At 35.0% G+C, this 20,335-nt stretch overlaps 1 protein-coding gene across 1 annotated transcript; it reads left to right on the forward strand.

The window, feature by feature from the left end:
* The first annotated feature begins 13,919 nt into the window (after positions 1-13,919).
* On the forward strand, positions 13,920-19,914 carry LOC139959430 (uncharacterized). Its single transcript, XM_071957036.1, has 6 exons — positions 13,920-13,998; positions 14,300-14,501; positions 15,571-15,834; positions 16,471-16,602; positions 17,863-18,480; positions 19,249-19,914. Exons 2-6 carry the CDS (start codon positions 14,426-14,428, stop codon positions 19,533-19,535), a joined length of 1,377 nt encoding a protein of 458 aa, XP_071813137.1. The 5' UTR covers positions 13,920-13,998; positions 14,300-14,425; the 3' UTR covers positions 19,536-19,914.
* The last annotated feature ends 421 nt before the right edge of the window (positions 19,915-20,335 follow it).

Below are 20,335 nucleotides of genomic sequence, written 5' to 3' on the forward strand. Positions count from 1 at the left end.
AATAAAAGATCAATCTATCAATTTCTGTGGCTTGGAATACTAACATAGTTATACTTACTTATGAATACCTGTGGCTTACAGCACTTCACATTATGAATTTATCTATTAATATATTATGGATTAATCTAAAATGGATTTATCTAACATGACATATTAAAACATAAGGATCATATTTATCTATGAATATGTATGGCCTAAATAACAGCTTAATCTATCAATATCTGTGGCTTAGAATACTAACATAGTTATACTTACTAATGAATATATGTGGCTTACACCACTTTACATTATGGATTTAACTATGAATATCTGTAACTTAGAATACATACAAATCATATTTATCTATGAATATGTATGGCCTAAATAACAGCTAAGTTAATCTATCAATATCTGTGGCTTAGAATACTTACACATATAAACTTACTTTTGAATATATGTGGCTTACAACACTTTACAATTTGGATTTATCTATGAATATCTGTGACTTAAAATACATAAGAATAATATTTATCTATTAATATGTATGGCCTAAGTAACAGATTAATCTATCAATATCTGTGGCTTAGAAAACAGACAGTTTTACTTATAAATATATGTGGCTTACACCACCTTACATTATGGATTTATCTATGAATATCTGTGACTTAGAGTACATACAAATCATATTTACCTATGAATATGTATGGCCTTAATAACAGCTTAATCTATCAACATCTGTGGCTTAGAATACTTACATATAAAAACTTACTGTTGAATGTATGTGGCTTACACCACTTTACATTTTGGATTTATCTATGAATACCTGTGGCTTAGAATACATGTGAATCATATTTATCTATGAATAAATATGGCCCAAGGAACAGATTAATCTATGTGGCTTAGAATACTAACATAGTTATACTTACTTATGAATATGTTTGGCCTAAATAACAGCTTAATCTATCAATATCTGTGGCTTAGAAAACTTACACATATAAACTTACTATGAGTGTCTGTGGCTTACACAACTTTACATTATGGATTCATCTATGAATATCTGTGACTTAGAATACATACAAATCATATTTATTTATGAATATGTATGGTCTAAATAACAGCTTAATCTATCAATATATGTGGCTTAGAATACTTACACATACTGTTGAATATATGTGGCTTACAACACTATACATTATGGATTTATCTATGAATATCTGTGACTTAGAATACATACAAAACACATTTATTTATGAAATATGTATGGCCTAAATAACAGCTTAATCTATCAATATCTGTGGCTTAGAATACTTACATATAAAAACTTACTGTTGAATATATGTGGTTTAGGCCTACACCACTTTACATTTTGGATTTATCTATGAATATCTGTGACTTAGAATACATGTGAATCATATTTATTTATGAATATATATGGCCCAAAGAACAGATTGATCTATGTGGCTTAGAATACTAACATAGTTTTACTTACTTATGAATATGTTTGGCCTAAATAACAGCTTAATCTATCAATATCTGTGGCTTAGAATACTTACATATATAAACTTACTTTTGAATATATGTGGCTTACACCACTTTTCATTATGGATTTATCTATGAATATCTGTGACTAAAATACATAAGAATCATATTTATCTATTAATATGTATGGCCTAAGTAACAGATTAATCTATCAATATCTGTGGCTTAGAATACAGACAGTTTTACTTATAAATATATGTGGCTTACACCACCTTACATTATGAATTTATCTATTAATATATTATGGATTAATCTAAAATGGATTTATCTAACATGACATTATGGGTTTATCTAATTAAAACATAAGGATCATATTTATCTATGAATATGTATGGCCTAAATAACAGCTTAATCTATCAATATCTGTGGCTTAGAATACTAACATAGTTATACTTACTAATGAATATATGTGGCTTACACCACTTTACATTATGGATTTAACTATGAATATCTGTGACTTAGAATACATGTGAATCATATTTATCTATGAATATATATGGCCCAAAGAACAGATTAATCTATCAATATATGTGGCTTAGAATACTAACATGGTTATACTTACTTATGAATATGTTTGGCTTCCAGCACTTTACATATTTTTTATCTATAAATATAGCTTAAAAGATCTACATTCCAGATGTATCAATGAATATCTGTAACCTACAATACTAACATATAGCATATGTATCCATGATTATATGTGGCCTACAACAATAACATTACAGATGTTCATATGTATATTTGTGGCCTAAATTACTAACATTACAGCTATATCAATGAATATCTGTTGCCTACAACACTAACATAACAGCTATATTTATGAATATCTGTGGCCTACAACATCAACATAACATATGTTTATATGAATGTCTGTGGCCTACAACATTAACATATAATAGATATATCTATGAACATCTGTGGCCTACAACATTAACATAATAGATGTATCTATAAATATCTGTGGCCTACAACACTTACATAACATATATATCTAAAAATATATGTGGCCTGCAACACTCACATAACAGATGTTTCTATGTATATATGTGGCCTGCAACACTAACATAACATGAATATCTGTGGCCTACAACACTAACATAACATATGTATCTAAAAATATATGTGGCCTATTCAACACTTGCATAACAGATGTTTCTATGTATATCTGTGGCCTACAACACTAACATTACATGTATCTCTATGAATATCTGTGGCCTACAACACTAACATAACATATGTATCTTAAAATATATGTAGCCTACAACACTAACATAACATATGTATCTAAAAATATATGTGGCCTACAACACTTGCATAACTGATGTATCTATGAATATCTGTGGCCTACAACACTAACATAACATATATCTATGAATATCTGTGGCCTACAACACTAACATAACATATGTATCTAAAAATATCTGTGGCCTACAACACTTGCATAACAGATGTATCTATGAATATCTGTGGCCTACAACACTAACATAACATATGTATCTTAAAATATATGTGGCCTACAACACTTACATAACAGAAGTATCTATGAATATATGTGGCCTACAACACTAACATAACATATGTATCTTAAAATATATGTGGCCTACAACACTTACATAACAGATGTATCTATGAATATCTGTGGCCTATAACACTAACATAACATATGTATCTTAAAATATATGTGGCCTACAACACTAACATAACATATGTATCTAAGAATATATGTGGCCTACAACACTTGCAGATGTATCTATGAATATCTGTGGCCTACAACACTAACATAACATATGTATCTTAAAATATATGTGGCCTACAACACTTACATAACAGAAGTATCTATGAATATCTGTGGCCTACAACATAAACATCATAGATCTAGTAATATATGTACTACAACAATAGAACATTAATAGGCCTACATTTTTTACAAAGAACTTGTGATAAGCGTAAAACAACTGTATATTGACATAGTAAGTTGAACTTGACACGGCTTTATTTCCAGAATGCGTTGTAGCTAGTGTAACCGGTTTCAGAAATGCATCGGTACTTCTCTTTTGCGATACCGTCAATACCGCATCGAGAATGGAATCGACATCGGCAGGTATGGAACTGCCGTTCGGTAGTGCGTTTGTACTTATAAATACACTGACTGTATTATCCCTTTCGTGGGCTTACCTTCGCAATTGTTTTGCATTTGATGCACAAGTGCAAAAGTTATATCTAAGCCATACCTTTTCGGGAAGGGAAGATAAAGTGTAGTGGAATGCCATCAAGCATTATGTACCGTTTCGCTGAAAACTAGGTCTTTTAATGAATTAGATATTTCAACAACAAAAAATTCTTTACTGAACTTAAAATGTTACGTATGGTCATAGTAGCGCCTTCAGGCACATGATAATATTCCCCAAAAACAAAATTCTTTACAAACGTGCCCTTGCAGTAAAACAACAAATTTGAAAAGTGGTGTACAGCAAAACCCTAAATTTGTTCTTTTCGCCATTAGCGATAAAGATACAAGTGAGCTACGAGGCAAACTATAAAATGAATACTTTCGTGACGGTCTTCAAATTTGAATAACGTAGAGAGATTGAAATCAAAGTGTAGATGCATCCGCTAAATATTTGTTCTCTCTTAAAGGGTGTAAAGACTCGCGCACAAAGAAACGTCTCATGCCGGTAATCTGACCTAGTTTCGAATGAGGTGTAACAGATGTGTTAGACACCACCATTGATCCCAGAAAATACACACACAGCTTGCTTACCGCATGTAATTAGACACTAGTTTACAGTCAATACATACAGCTACGGTCAATACCCACGACACAATGTACATAGCAGCGACGGACATCTCAGGTCAAGATAAAAGATAACAATGTATCACATTTCATTACTGTCTGCATTTTGTAGCGAAAAGAAGAAAACTTCACTTGCAAGCCACGGAAATTTAACCTTTTCAGAGCGCGGCACGCGGTTTGGGGCGAGTCTTCAATGCCTTTAAAAGAGAACGAATTGTCAGATGTCTTACAATCGCTGGTTTAAGTTGATCCACATATCCGCGAGATAAGTTATGCGGATTTGTACAGGTAATGGGTATTGAATTAAATAAATTAAGCACTTTTTGCATTGATTACATTTGTTTAATTTAACGTTTGTAATTAGTTACATACTCAAAAAATTGTTTAAAAAATTGTTTAAATATGTCCGGAGTTTTAAGCACACTTTTGTTTTATCGATAGAACAGATGGTTTATCTTGCCCATACGTAGTTAGTTTGAATTACAAATAATTATTTATAATTACGTTGGGATTTGTAATTCATTAAGCTTTGTTTCGTATCTGTTGAATACATTATTTAAATGGGTCTCAAATGCGGTCTCAATGTACGTAATTAAATTGTTTGAGTGCGACTTCTTCCAGTGTTAGTAAGACAATCCGGAACATTTAGTATAGTAAAAGTGTACTCACGGTTTTTCTTCTTCATCTGTTCCCTTCCTTCCCCTCGGTCCCCTTACTGTCCTAGATACTTACCACGGACCAGCGGGGCAAAAGACCCAGACGATCACCACGATGGACAGATAGAATCCGACACAACTTAGATTGGAAATAAGGATATCCCTTGTCAATATCCAGGGCACGGGAATTCAAAATGGCGCCGTTTGATTTTTTGTGTTCAGTACGGCGTATGGGCAGAGAGCCTCCTTATCCGGGGCAGAGGGTTGCCATGCATAATCAGTTTATTGATATACGTAGGTTCCTTTATGAATCAATCATTCCGAGAAGGCAAGAAAATCCTGTGGTTATTTTCATTTGTGAATCCATCCAGGTTCCGAGAACGCAAGAAAATCCTGTGTTTTGTTCCGAAAATCCTGCAAATACATACGAGACACATTTATCTATGAATATCTGTGGCTTACACCCCTTCCATAACAGATTTGTCGATGAATATGTGGCTTAAAAATACATACGAAACACGTGAAGTTAGCTTATCTATGAATATATGTGGATGAGACAACTGACATAGCTAATCTATTATGAATATGTCCAGGCCTGATTTTTCAGAAAAATTTTAACTTGTCCGTCGGACAACCTACACTCAAAATTTGGTTGTCCGGAAAAAAAAAGGTTGTCCGAATAAAAATGGGAAAAAAGACCAAACTAAATTTTTTAATTTACATAACAAGGTATATTGTTTCCAGTATGTTGAAAAAACATTCTTATTTCGACTTATTCCACGGTTTGAAGGGATGTCCAAACAATCTTTAACATTTATGACTAAAACACTGTGAAATATTTTGTAACATATATCGTTTTTATGTATAAATATATTTAAAAATAAAAAAATCCATTATGGAAATAGGTTCTCGATTATAAACTTATTATTCTTATATTTGCAAATATAATTATCATATTTCTACCTAAAATAAATGGATCCGTCCAGGTATTTACTATCGTCTGCTAATTCATACTTGTATAGTAGGATTCCCTTTTCTGTTTATATAAGTGAATCAGTAATGTTATTAGAGAAAAAAGTTATTCGACTAGGCCTACCATGATTCATTGACTGAATACATTTTGAATTTATGATGATAAAACTAAAAGTATCGCAACTCCGAATGTACACAAACAACTCGTACATATGTACATCGGCTACATGTTGGCCTATACAATTACAATTGCACTGTGTTTTATTGTGTTGTATACTATACACAGTACAATAGGCTACATCACATGTGTTGTGTAGAGCGGAGTCAAGCGAGTAAACAAACGATCGAGGACTGCCTATAATGGGTGCAGTAGTTGGGAATAGTTGCTTCATTGTGTTAAGAACACTTTATACTTCCGTTCATATATACCTACCAAAAGTTTTGGAAAGTTGCTAATGTGAATATCATACTGATATCGTCAGATTATCGAGGGATCTATGTTGAACATCAAATTATATCACGTGCTCGCTGAGAGCCAATCAGAATCGAGGATATAATATCAGTGTCAGTTCAGTTTGGGAAAAAAATATTCGCAGCCCGGCCCACTCCTCCTTTCGCCCACCCTGCCGTTTCAACCAATTCCCCCCGCCTCCTCCCCTCCTTCATCAGCCCTTGTACTTCCCTACTCGCCAACTCCGTAGTAGCTCCATGCTTTGACCTTGCAGCGCTTCCAACAACCAACTCTGAAAAAAATCACTGTACCTACAGTGTGCATAAATTCCATGTATATACGTAGGCCTGTTCGAACCTCATTTTCAACTACACATGCGCAAATCCTCAAAACCTGATCCAACATTAAACAACTTACTTCGTGTTCATTGAGCATTGCAAATGCAAGAATGTTTCCAGACGATCGGTATCGGGACTATTAGCCAATCAAATCACGGGAATTTGGTAAAGCATCATTGTCTATTTTTAGCATGGAAATCTCTGTAGTCGAGAGTTGTTAACCCTGTACATTGCCGTTAAGTGCTATGATATACTTATTTTCAAACAATTTCAATGATCTGTAGGGGTGGGAGAACTTTTGATTCTTGTCAGAAGAAGTTGTGGTTTTTTGAAAAGAAATAATGAAAGATGATCCTTCAAAAAATGTGTTTTGTTATGTTTTCCGTTGACCTAGTTGTGAGAGTGTACTTGGGGTTTGTTTCTCAAAAAAAAAAGTTTGTGTCCGCTGGACGCAAGCAATTTAAAGATTTCCACAAATAATTTAGTCGTCCGTCGGACAAACTCAAATGCGATTTTGGTTGTCCAAAAGAATTATTAGTCGTCTCAGACGATCAGACGACCGTAAAATTTCAGCCCTGATGTGTGTGTTAAATCACTTGCATAATAGTCATAACTAAATGAATATATATATGTGGTTAGAATACTTTTAGAGTGCACTTATTATGAATATCTGTGGCTTACTTCACTAAGATATTATAGATTTATCATTAAATAACTTTTAGAAGACATATACGAAACAGACTAGGCCTAATCTAACTTTTAAAAACAATATACTTACAAAATGGGCAAAGAGCCTCCTTATCTGGACAAAGGGTTGCAATAAGCAGCTCATTGATCTACACAGGTTTCGTTATAAATTCAACCACTCCGGGAACGCAAGAAAATCATGTATTTAGTTCCGAAAATCCTGAATTTAGTTCCGAAAATCCTTAATTTAGTTCCGAAAATCTTGAATTTAGTTCCGAAAATCCTGCATGAGTTTAGTTCCAAAAAATCCTAAATTTAGTTCCGAAAATCCTGAATGTTGTTCCAAAAATCCTGAATTGAGTTCCGAAAATCCTGAATGTAGTTCCGAAAATTCAATACTATATTCTCCAACAGCATGTTCATGTGGAATAAACGCAATATTTTTCCGGTTATATTATCTGTCAATGATAAGATATATAATATTGTTCTACTGGAAACCGCGGTAAGAAACATTTGTCCGTATTGGTACTAACATGAAGATAATCCAGTACCAAAACTGTGGAGAAGATAAACCATTCCGAAGTGTGCAAATAAAGTTACTATTTAAGAAAAGTAACCCCAAAATAGAGCCTGTGTAATAAACAACTTGTTCCACAACCAACCTATATAGTCCCACTGAAGGTATAGTGGTAAAGTTGTCGTCTGCTCATTAAGGTTATGTACTAAAAGCCGACGTACAGTGTACACAGACAAGCCTGCACGTGTTTTATCTTTTCCGCATGGGAGAATAGCTGTTAATTTAAATAACAATGTAGCAGTTACATTCATGCATACTTTGATGAATAGATGATGATCGCACACGTTGGTAACGACATTCATGATTATCTGAATCAAGGAGGTAAACAGGTCACACCTGTCTGATCTAGACTTGATGCGTTTAAACCGAACACAGAAAAACAAAAACAAGAAGAGAAAAGCCTTTTATAAACAGTTTGAATGGAATGCATCATGCCTAAGACTGGACGAATACCAAAGTTCCACCGTCAAGGAAAAGAGGACAAAAGAAACTAAAAGAAGATGAATTAGTTTAATATTGGTAATTTTGTATTTTACACGAATTAATTGTGAGGGGAAACAAACCAACATTCCAGTACCATTATGAATATCCCGGCACACTTTATTCATCTCGTATCAAGTGATATATTCTGGAATTCTTGCACAGATTTGAATAGATTAGTCTTACATACAACATTTGATCAAATCTCTTTAGTTGGATTTGCCTCTCACGTCACGACAGATAACGGCGAGTTATGGTTAAGATATGACCGTAAAGATAAGTAAGACCGACAATACGTGTTTAGTGACGTCACACATTTTTCATGTGAGATATTTTGACTTCGAATATAATGGAAACTAATCAAATATATTATTAAATCTATTGAGATCGGTTAATACTTAATGAAACTTAAATTTAAACGTACGTATGCGGATAAACTAGAATAGATTAATTCCCGTATATATATATGTTTGTTTTCTCCTTTCAGGAAAAAGGATTTGAGAAGACATTTTGGTGGCTACTACGTCATGTTTGGGAAACAGACAACAAACTTCAACGTCATTTTCGTACTTATGTTATAATCGTGCATAGTCTCATAACTCAAATCACTATATTGTCTTATGTTTTTATATGTGGATATTTTTCCCATTTAAAAAGAGAACGGTTAAGATTTATCATTTGATCAAATCTGGAGTAGCCATTCCTCATATCAACTTTGCTTTTTCTTTGTCGTTCATGCAAATGTTTTACTAGACGGATAGCACATTGAATATATTTATGGCTTCCATATTTTAAGAAAAAATTACATGAAAGAACATTAAAATAGTTTAAGAAGTGTAAGTATACATTTAGTCACTTGTTGTGCTTTGTCAAACAGTCCGTTCTTGATATGATATATATAAGCAGAATAGCAACGTGTCTTTACACAATGTATGTTTATTGTATCTTGGTCTTTCTTTGCATGTGATTTTTAAATTTTATTTAACGTAGCTATGTAGCCTAAAGGGGCCTTCTATAACAAATCATCTAGAGTTGAAAACAGGTGTACATGTTGAAATGTGTTTATCGGGTGCCCGGGACCAAGAATTAGATGGGAGGGGGGTGGGGATTAAGCGAGCAATTGCGTCACCGCATTGGGGCTTGAGGCAGTGAGATTCGATTCACACATTTTCTGGACGGTATTTAAGCGGACACCTTTGAACGAAATATGTTGTGTGCACCGCTTTTATATATATTTTATGTATTTTTTGCTCGAGGCTTATGAAACACCCCCTCTCAACACTGGGGCGTCACGCAGTTATGTCTTTCATCGGTAAACCTCATTTGACATTAAAGTAACGTCAAGTTCTTACTCAATGAAGGCAACGTACCGTAATAAATAAATGATCACGTTAAAATCGATCTCCAGTGACGTCTATGATCAGAAAGGACAGAAGAAGAAATATATAATAAATCGACTGGACTATATCGATTATTACATCACCCAATGTAATAACACGTACACTAGTCTTCATAAATTGTGTGAAGGAAACCACCTCCAAAATAAGAAATTGAAAACCCAACCTAGAAATAGAAATTGCAAAAGCAAACGAACAAACAAAAACAATTGTAGCTTAAACCTGTCATTTCAGCAAAGGAGGGTGTACACAACAATTTCATTTACTTTCGCATTTTGGGGCAAAATGTAGAGCCAATAGTAACTGATTACTTCTTCACTTCGAAAACATTTTCTTTTTGTGATAACAGGCCTGGTCTATCGCCATGGCGACAGCTGTAAATAGATACAAATCTGAAAGAATTCTTTACATCGAATTTTCGGAGGCTCTTCTTCTTTCTTTCTTTCTTTTTTCTAAAGTATGAGATGTGATATATTTGTTAATTTGACAGAATTCGATTTTCATTCAATATCGATGAAAACGTGAGTGACTGTAGAGGTGTTAGCTAAAGCGATGACCTCGATTATATAGTTCTCCAGTATAAACATATATTTCTCAACACACGTGCGTGCTGTAATTTTAAAACCAAGTATATGATTATATATATATATACATATATATATATATATATACATATGGGACATAAGATTTGAACGGAATCAATGGGTAAGTATACATGGGATAAGTGGGAAAATTTGACAGAATTCGATTTTCATTCAATATCGATGAAAACGTGAGTGACTGTAGAGGTGTTAGCTAAAGCGATGACCTCGATTATATAGTTCTCCAGTATAAACATATATTTCTCAACACACGTGCGTGCTGTAATTTTAAAACCAAGTATATGATTATATATATTCAGGTGCGTATCCAGGGGGGGGGCGTTGGGGGCGCGCGCCCCCCGGGTAAGAAAAAGAGGAGAGAAAAAAAGAGAAGAAAAAAGGAAAAAAGAGGGGAAAAAAGAGGAGGAGGAGAGGAAGGAAGGGAAAAGAAAAAGAAGAAAGAGAGAAAAAGGAGAAAAGGAGGGAGTAAAAGAAAAACGCGAAGACACCGGGGAGAGAAAGAAGAACAGTGACATCATTACACCGCTGAAGGGTAGCCAGTGACGGATCAATGATTTCGTAAAAGTGTGACTCACCCTACCCCTTACACCGACAACTCCATTTTTTGACGTTTCCATTTTCCTCTCTCACTAATGATCTATATATGTACTATATATGGTCTATCATAACGCGTGTGTAGAATTGTGCTATGAAACCAACTGTGGCTGGTCTCGAACTCGACCGTGTCGTCGGGGAACATGACGCATTTTGGGATGGGGGCGACCGCCCGCCCCCCCCCCCCCATTCAGCATTTTTTTAAATGATATCGCTAAGTAATTTCAAAATAGAAAGTGCTTAGAGGCAACTTACAAGGCCTGGGAAGTGTCATTTTCAGCGATCTGGGAGACATTTTCGGCCAAAATTTGCTTGTACGCTTCGCGCTAACAAATGGTCCTGGGTAGTGCCATTTCCGGCGATCTTGGAGGCATTTTCGGCCAAAATTTTCTTGTACGCTTCGCGCCAACCTATGGTGGCGCAACGCTTAGATAATTTGCCTACAGGCTTCGCCCCTCCCTTGGCAAATTCCTCGCTTCGTGCCTGTTCGAATTTGTAACGCAAACAGCAGATATCACATCATATCAGTGAGCATGAAAATGGCGTTCCAGGATGAAAAGCCTCAAAACTGTCCGACTTGCCTGAAAAAATAACCAAAAATTTTCGCGCGCGAAGCGCGCGTTCAACGTGTTCATGTCAATATCATATAAGCAAGCAAAGATTATTACATCGCATGCCATCATGTACCGTACGGTCCGTTCAAATTGCGCAGTATTTCGCGGGATGCTAATGTAAACAACGACATGTCTCATGTAGATGTATAAAAAGCATGGAGGTCCAATTATGTCAAAACTCTCTTTTACATTAGTAATGGCGAATTAGGGGCTGCACCCCCGCCGCGCAGTGGCGGAGCGTCCATACGGTCGGGGGGGGGGTGGATGCCCCCCTGACGGACTCAAATGGACTGCTGGCGCCTTTTTCAGCTCTTTACCACTTTTTACTTATTCTAGATTATTAACTTTTTTATTGCGCTCTCATCTACTTATTGACATTTCTCACATTTTGTCACTGTAATTTCGCGATGACACCTTATTCTTCGTTTATCTGCAAATTAGCCCGGCCCGGAAAGGGTCATTTCCGGCGATCTAGGGAGTATCTTTATTCAAAAATTTTCTGTACGCTACGCGCCAACCAGTGGTGGCGCTCCGCTTAGATAGTGTCGAAAGCGCTCCGACAGACCATTCTCGCCACTCCTGACCAATACCCCTAGCTCCGCCACTGCCGCCTCGCCTCCTACGCCTATGTGTGTAGTGTTCGGTTGAAGGAAATATCTGCTATTTTTTCATTTCCTTCAACCAAGTTTTATAATAGCCGTTATAAGAGGTTTTTATGTTTGTACACCAATAAATTAACTGTGTCGGAATTTTCGAAAATTTCTGACCAACATTCTGCATCACACTTCCTTCTACTCGTGCAATTTTGACCGGTCTGTTAGGGGTTCAAGGAAGTTTTTCTATATTGGTTGTCCATAGATGAAATTTTGTACAACATTATGGGTATGTTTTCAAGTGAGTTTACTCACGAGAAATGGGAATTTTCAAATTCTCAACAAATATGGGGCTTAAAACCTTGAAAAGTGGGGCTGACGGGTATTGTGGGCCGCGACGTAGAATCACCTACAAAAGCAAAGACCCACAGGAGATGCCATCAGGTCGAACATGATGTGTGCCGGGTTGACAAACTTCAAAAAGGTTATGGATGGAAAAAAAAAACTATTAGGAAATACCTGGTTCTCAGGCAAAAAGTGTACATCTGGTTGGTCATTTCAAGCCCGAGAAGTGCCGTTTCCGGTGATCTGGGGGGGTTTCAAAACAAGAAATTTTCTTGTACGCTGCGCGCCAACCGATGGTGGCGCTCCGCTTAGATAGTAATTCGCGCCCCCCGGGTTTGAAAATCCTGGATACGCGCCTGATATATATACATATATATATATATATATACATATGGGACATAAGATTTGAACGGAATCAATGGGTAAGTATACATGGGATAAGTGGGAAAATGGTGGCTTCACAACACATCGTGATAGACTAAAACGCTGAATATAACTTTTTTTTTAAAGTAACCATGGATACAATTTTATGTTGCGTTAAAGTTGCTTACGGTTGATAGAGACGCCTGTCATATCATGATTTATAGATTTTCCAACGCAGTAGTAAAAAGTAGAATTCACTATTTTATTGGTTTCTTCTTAATTAAACAAGCAAAAAAATACCCAAGAAAACTTTGCCATGAATGGGTATGGTTAAAATAATGTAAGGAAACAAAACTTGATATTATCGATATAACGATCTATCAATAGTCACTACAAAACTATGCCAAGTTAATCTTTCTTCGAAGATATCATAAAGAAATAAGAAAATATGTCATGAAGAAATTAGAAGGAAAGAAAACTGAGGTGAAAAGGTAATTGCGAGTTCAAAATAAAAAAGCATTGTCAATGCAATTGCATTAAATAGAGGAAATGATATTCCTTCTTGAAATATTGCAAAGATATGTTTTTTTTTTTAAATATAATTTTGTTTTATATATAATTTCATCAAGAAGGACTCTTTATTGTCGTAGCACAGCACTAAACTAACTACCAATCACGTGATTTTAAAGCTATTGTTACAGAAGAAAAGAAGAAGAAGAAGAAACGATTTTACAATTAATATCAAATTAGCTGCACAAGCGAGTATACTTAGCAGCCTACGTCAAACTATATCGAGGACAAAACTAATTGTTTAAGTCGGTGAAGTCAAGAACTATCGTCTATCTCATAGATACTTCATATTGTTGACATGGGAAGTAATTGAAGCACATGGTCATGTTAGGATAGTTTACCACACGTTTTAGTTTTTCTTAAAAAAAGAACTGTTAACTTTAAATCGGGAAAGATTGATGATACTGTGGCTTAGATAATCAACTGGTCAAGAGACGATCCGGTCAGGTGAGTTACTTGTTTATATATACGATGAGTACTAATTTTAACATTTATATATATATATATATATATATATATATATATATATATATATATATATATATATATATATATATATATATATATATATATTTATATATATATATATATATATATATATATTTATATATATATATATATATATATATATATATATATATATATATATATACAGTAAAGTAAATGATGACTTCAAATGAAAGTCCGTTTTTAATTTAGGCCTACATGTTTTTAAACCAACTCAGTGTATGATATAATCTTTCCACAGGACTGATAACAACCTTCCCGAGCAGCAGTATTTCTATATCGCCTGTCGTATGCGTCCTGTATTTCCAAATAATCGCATGTATCAAAGAATACGTACGATACACGAAAATAAGGAACATATAAACAGATGGAGCGACCACCTCACAGATTTCGGACATTTTTTATCATTTGCCTCTACTTCTACAGGGGTGGATGCTCATCAGGTAAGTCGAATTTACATACATTCAACCCTCGATAATTGAACGCGAATCCAAAAGGAGGTGTGTGGTTTGTACCACCCCCCCCCCCTGCCCTCCCCTTCAACAGCACATGGAAGTTTATTGATGTTTCCACGTATTAGATTCAATGATTTTGTCATTTTGCAGCAAATTGATAACATATTAACTGAACGATTAATCATTTCGTTGAACATTGCTACTATCTTTACATAAAGATCTTAACATGTTGACGGTACCTATAAACGTTCCCATACTATACACTTACACATAATCTCACCTATGTACGAACTTAATGTACTCATGTATACTTATACTGGCGGAAGTATATAGGTAGATCTTTTGGTCAATATGTAGGCAGTTATCAGTGAATTAAGGATAAGTTATTATTATGGCTAGTACATACATCAGCATATTGAGGGTATGTTACGGTCATGTGACATCAACTTGCTTGCCTGCTGGGATTAAGACTCATGCGTTAAAACAATTATTGTGAAAATAATATTTCCTTTTGTTCATTAAATTAAAACAAAATAAAACGGTATCATAGTTTTACACAGACTTGTATCAAAGTAAGGCCTTCTCGCACGACTTCACAACAATGAAATAACCCCTGGTCAATGGTACATGCAACTATACAACTAGGTCCCAATTTATACACATGGGTGAATAGAGGGCAATGGGAATTAAGTATCCAACGATACAACGAATACTCTGATCATGGACTCGAACCTGCGATCTAAGGATCGCCACGGCCCTTGTACTCATTTTACGTTACATTTTGCATAAATATCAAAATATATATGATCGGACAAAAGCTGTTAAATTCTTGTTTACTGACAATGCACCTGTTTTATGTTTCGGTATATATTCTCAAAACAACTGCATGGGACGTGATATGCTGTTATACCCACCAATGACGTCATCTTTAGGTCAACGTTTCCCCTCCTGAAACATGAAGTGTACAGGTTATTTATGTACAATTTTACAGGGTATTTTGTAAGTATGTTAAATTACAATTCCATGAGTATCGACTATATATTACGCTTTATTTCAGAATGTATGATAGCAAACGAGAAATGTTTCATTGATGCCAAAGTATCTCTCACCAAGTCCGAAGCGGTGCAACATTGTATTGACCTAGGAGGGGCGCTCATCCAGATTACAGATCAAGCCAACTTTACTACTAGAGCAAGGGTCTTCAACCAAAATGGTTTAACTTATCCGAATTGGATGGATTGTGACCGTGATGGGACCAATTGGTATAGTGGGGAATACACTTTCTATGGTACCGGAAACATTGCAAATACCGGATACTGGCGTAAGTAATAATATATTTATAACATACGCAAGACTTATGATAGTTTTTCATTTTTTTATTTCATATGTTGTCATCTGTTATTGAAATCTGAACTAAGAAGAATACAACGCAGAACATGACAATATTTGGTCATTGGTATTGCGCTAATTGTGTAGCCGATAGGAAAGGTGTGTTATTGGATGGTCGAATTTTGGTCGTAATGGCGCCATGTCCAAACGGATATTGTTTTTTACAGCGACCAGGGAGTACAAATGGCGACAACTTCCGGCAATAAGTAGAAAAACAGTCGTGTAATGCTATACTTGCACCCACGCGTATGATGGGGGTAGGGGTGAGCGGGGGGAGGGGAGGGTGAAGGGTCAATGGGTTTTTGAGCGTGGGTGTTCGTCGTAAACAGAGACCTGGAAAGACATTTCGAAAAAAAGTTATCTTACAATTACCCATCTGAATCCATTCCTTGTGAATAGACACAGGAAACTGTGTGTAGTTGAAGATGCTTATATTTTATTGTAAATGCTTTATTATTTTTTTAATCTTAGTTATTAATACAGGATCTCGAAGTAAATAAGAAACTTATTCTCTTACCTTTTTTTTCTTTACGTTCTTTGCTTTCTTTCTTGCTTTTTTTTTGAAAAGATTTTTCCTCAGATGCGGTTCTTGGCGTCACCGATGCAGTACTGTGTGTTACACAAATTACACACACTATAATATCTACTGACTACTGCGTACATAGAAAAAATGCGATATGCGTTTTCGATTTACCTACAGGTAAGTATATGTATGTACTGTTTGGCATTAAATTCTTACATTCATTTAATCAGTAACAATAATCAGGGGGGTATGACCGGGTGACCAGGGGCAAGGTTTCCCTACCCCCACGTTTGTGAAGAAACTCAAAGGGTTCCCATTTTCATATCAAGAAGTGTACTTTTAGTAGGGGAAAAAAGGTTGGTATATGGATAATTCTTATTGACAATTCCTCGTGTATACGCGATGGTCCAATAAACGAAAAGAAAATAATAAATACAAGTAAAATTCTCAAATTATTTTGTAAGTGCTAACGCATTGTGAATGTTTTGTTAACATATCTAGCAGTTTTTGGTGTGCTTGAAATAGTCTCCATACATGTAGGTATGTAAGTAAAAAATTTTTTTTTAAATATTCTTACCAGAAATTGAAGTAAAGAACAAAATATAACTAGCCAATAAAACATTTTTCTTATCTTTTTCTGGCACACATTATTGTACCCCCCCCCACCCCCCCCCCCCAAGTACGTTAGGTAGATTTTGTTCCGATTTGCCATCTCTTTGTTTGCTTTACTGAGAAATATTTCTTGATTTCTTTGTATCTTTTAACTCGTTTTTGCAAGTAATTAAATAAGAAAAAATGGGAAATGGGAAAGAAAACAGGGAATACAGCGAAGCAGACTATATATGGCTTAGAAAATGAATTGCAATCCTATTATTAATGAGTGACACTTCGAATCATTCTTGTGGTTTATTATTTCAGTTTTCAATTGGCGCATTGATTTGATAAATATGATTTGTCTTATAAACCGGGCGAACATGAAACTAATCGACAATACTATATGTTTTCGATCTCTGATAGAATTTTTCCCGATAAAGTTTCCTGTCAAACCGCCAACTTTTGTGACAACGGTCGCTCTGACCCAATTCCTTATAACCTCGTTAAATGTTTACCGAAAATCACTCACTTACGACCATACCATACGACTGTTTCCTTGCATTTTTGTCTTTATTTTTTTCTTTTCGAAAAACAATCTCTGGGGTGAAGGTGGGGCCGATGGTGTTGCTACACTCTTCACATCTCCCTTGGTAACGTCCATGTAGACCCGAGGAACACATGCTAAGCACTAGGGCTACTACATTTAGTCGGTAATTGTTGATTGGCTTTAACATATTCACATCTCACTTGGGAGCGAATACCTTTTCTTTCAATCGCCAGATAGTATATTAAGTAAACTGAATGATCTATTTCTTGTACCATTTCTCAATGTTATTTCATCAGCAACAACTACGAACCCTACAACAACATTTGAACATTCTACGCAGTCACCAACATCAACAACAACAACAAGAGCGACCACACTTGAGCCAACTTTAACCACTGACCCTTCTTCGGAGTCACTAACATCAAGAAAACCGACAACAATTGAGTCAACTACAACCAATGAGCCTTCTACGGAGTCACCAACAACAAACGCGACCACAATTGAGCCAACTTTAACCAATGGCCCTGCTACGCAGTCACCAACAACATCAAGAAAATCGACTACACTTGAGTCAACTACAACCAACGAGCCTTCTACGGAGTCACCAACAACAACAACAAAAGCGACCACACTTGAGCCAACTTTAACCACCGACCCTTCTTCGGAGTCACCAACATCAAGAAAACCGACAACAATTGAGTCAACTACAACCAATGAGCCTTCTACGGAGTCACCAACAACAAAAGCGACCACACTTGGGCCAACTTTAACCAATGAACCTTCTACACAGTCACCAACATCAAGAAAACCGACTACACTTGAATCAACTATATCCGATGACCCTTCTACGAACTTACGAACTAGTAAAACGACTGCGCTTCAGACAACGAAATCAGTTTCAGCGACATCAACAGGTAACGTGAGACTCAATTCTCGTCAAAAACTTAAATTAATACATACAAGTTATAAAATAATGGTAAGTTCTCTCCCGAGTGTTACCAACTATGTGTTTTGTACGGTGGTTCTGAAGGGACAAAAGAGTTTCAGACATCATAAAACTGTTTGAATATTTATGTCGAATTGGCAACTTACGATTGTAGCTTGAAATCTTGACGAATATTATCAAATTGTCCAGTTGCTGCGGCGTTGCTACGTATTTTTATTTATTTATGTTTTGGACGTGTTGTTCATTTACGCTTAACTGGACAATTTTATAATTCTCGACAAGAAACCATATTAATGAAACTTGTCAACTCGACAAATAACTTTATGTTGGAAGTTTTTTGTTGTTGTTTTACTAACACAGAATACTCTTCCGTCCCTTGAGGACCACGGTAGTTTTGGCAATGCAGTATCAAAATCCCGGTTAACTTCCGGTTTGCTTCAGTATGTGGTCTTTACTTACAGATATTTCAATGTTGTCTACACGGTGTACACGGCATAATAATATGTTCATGACATCCTCGCTAATATCATGGTGTATACATAGAACATGCTACATTACCATTGCGTTTATGAATTAATGTAAACGAAATCTCGTTCGAAAGTCGAAACTAATTTACTAAAAAAACTTTGCGTACCAACGAACAGTGGTATGTCTAAATATATACCAATAACCTATAACAATGCAACTTTATCGATCTTTCATGGATTTTCTTGATTTTTTTCCCTTCTATTCACAGAATTCAACTTGAAGGAGAATTTGTACAGTATATATTATATGAAATCCACGAAGAGTTGCCAAGACAACCCACAATTCCAACAAACTCCGGTCAAAAGTTTGGTACAGTGTGGATTACTTTGTCTTCAATACTATCAAGATGGACACGATTGTTTATCTTTTGATTTGTATGAAAATACGACTAGTGACCTTTTCTGTCAATTTAATACCTCAAAAGTAATGCAAAATGATACAGCAGACATATCTGGTCTGAAGGTTGCATGTAACCACTACGAACTTGTTATTTAAATGTAAAAGTAACTGCAAATGTTTATCGATGAGACACTATACCAAAATAACCGATTTTACTCAAATTTTTTGATTTCTAAAAGGAAACAAGTGGAGACAATAACTAGGATTAGCAGGTGTAATTCTATTTAGACTTTGTCATTGTTTTTTCAAATTTAAAAAGAAAAATGTTTTCACAAGGTGCAGCAATCATGTATACTGCATCAGAATGTATACTTTTGATATAAGAAATAGTTTCCTTGCAGAACTGTTTTCTATATTTGCTCTCCGGAACTTAGGCTACAAGAAATTTGTCAAGAACATAGAATGATCTAGAAGTTTCTATATTTTTTTGGTAAACGATCGATACAAGACATATATTCAAATTCATGATATAAAACAGAAGTTGTTACTTAACATTAATGTCAAAGTAACAGTAAGTAATATTTACAAATTACGGTAAATCGTAAGAAATGTCGATATACGAGACATATTAAAATAACGATTGGGGTCCGGCTACAGTCGACGCCAGTTGATAAGATGTAATTCTATTTGTTAATGTTCAATACTGAAGGAGCTAAGAAAAAAGAAAAAAAAAAATATATATATATATATATATATATATATATATATATATATATATATATATATATATATAAATATATATATATATATATATATATATATATATATATATATATATATATATATATATATATAAATATATATATATGACTTTAATAACAATCGACAAACATGTTCATAATTGTCAACAATGCTAACATTAATTAATGTTAAATGTTCCGGATATAAATGACATA

The sequence above is a fragment of the Apostichopus japonicus genome, chromosome 19 (assembly GCF_037975245.1).
Source record: "Apostichopus japonicus isolate 1M-3 chromosome 19, ASM3797524v1, whole genome shotgun sequence".
Lineage (NCBI taxonomy): Eukaryota > Metazoa > Echinodermata > Holothuroidea > Aspidochirotida > Stichopodidae > Apostichopus > Apostichopus japonicus.

Bases quoted from the DNA above. Each gene is read 5' to 3' on its own strand.
- LOC139959430 (XM_071957036.1), top strand. From the start codon at position 14,426: ATGGAGCGACCACCTCACAGATTTCGGACATTTTTTATCATTTGCCTC. The intron at 15,835-16,470 runs GTAAGTAATAAT...TTTTTTGAAAAG, and splicing joins TGCAAATACCGGATACTGGC to ATTTTTCCTCAGATGCGGTT. The intron at 16,603-17,862 runs GTAAGTATATGT...TTATTTCATCAG, and splicing joins CGTTTTCGATTTACCTACAG to CAACAACTACGAACCCTACA.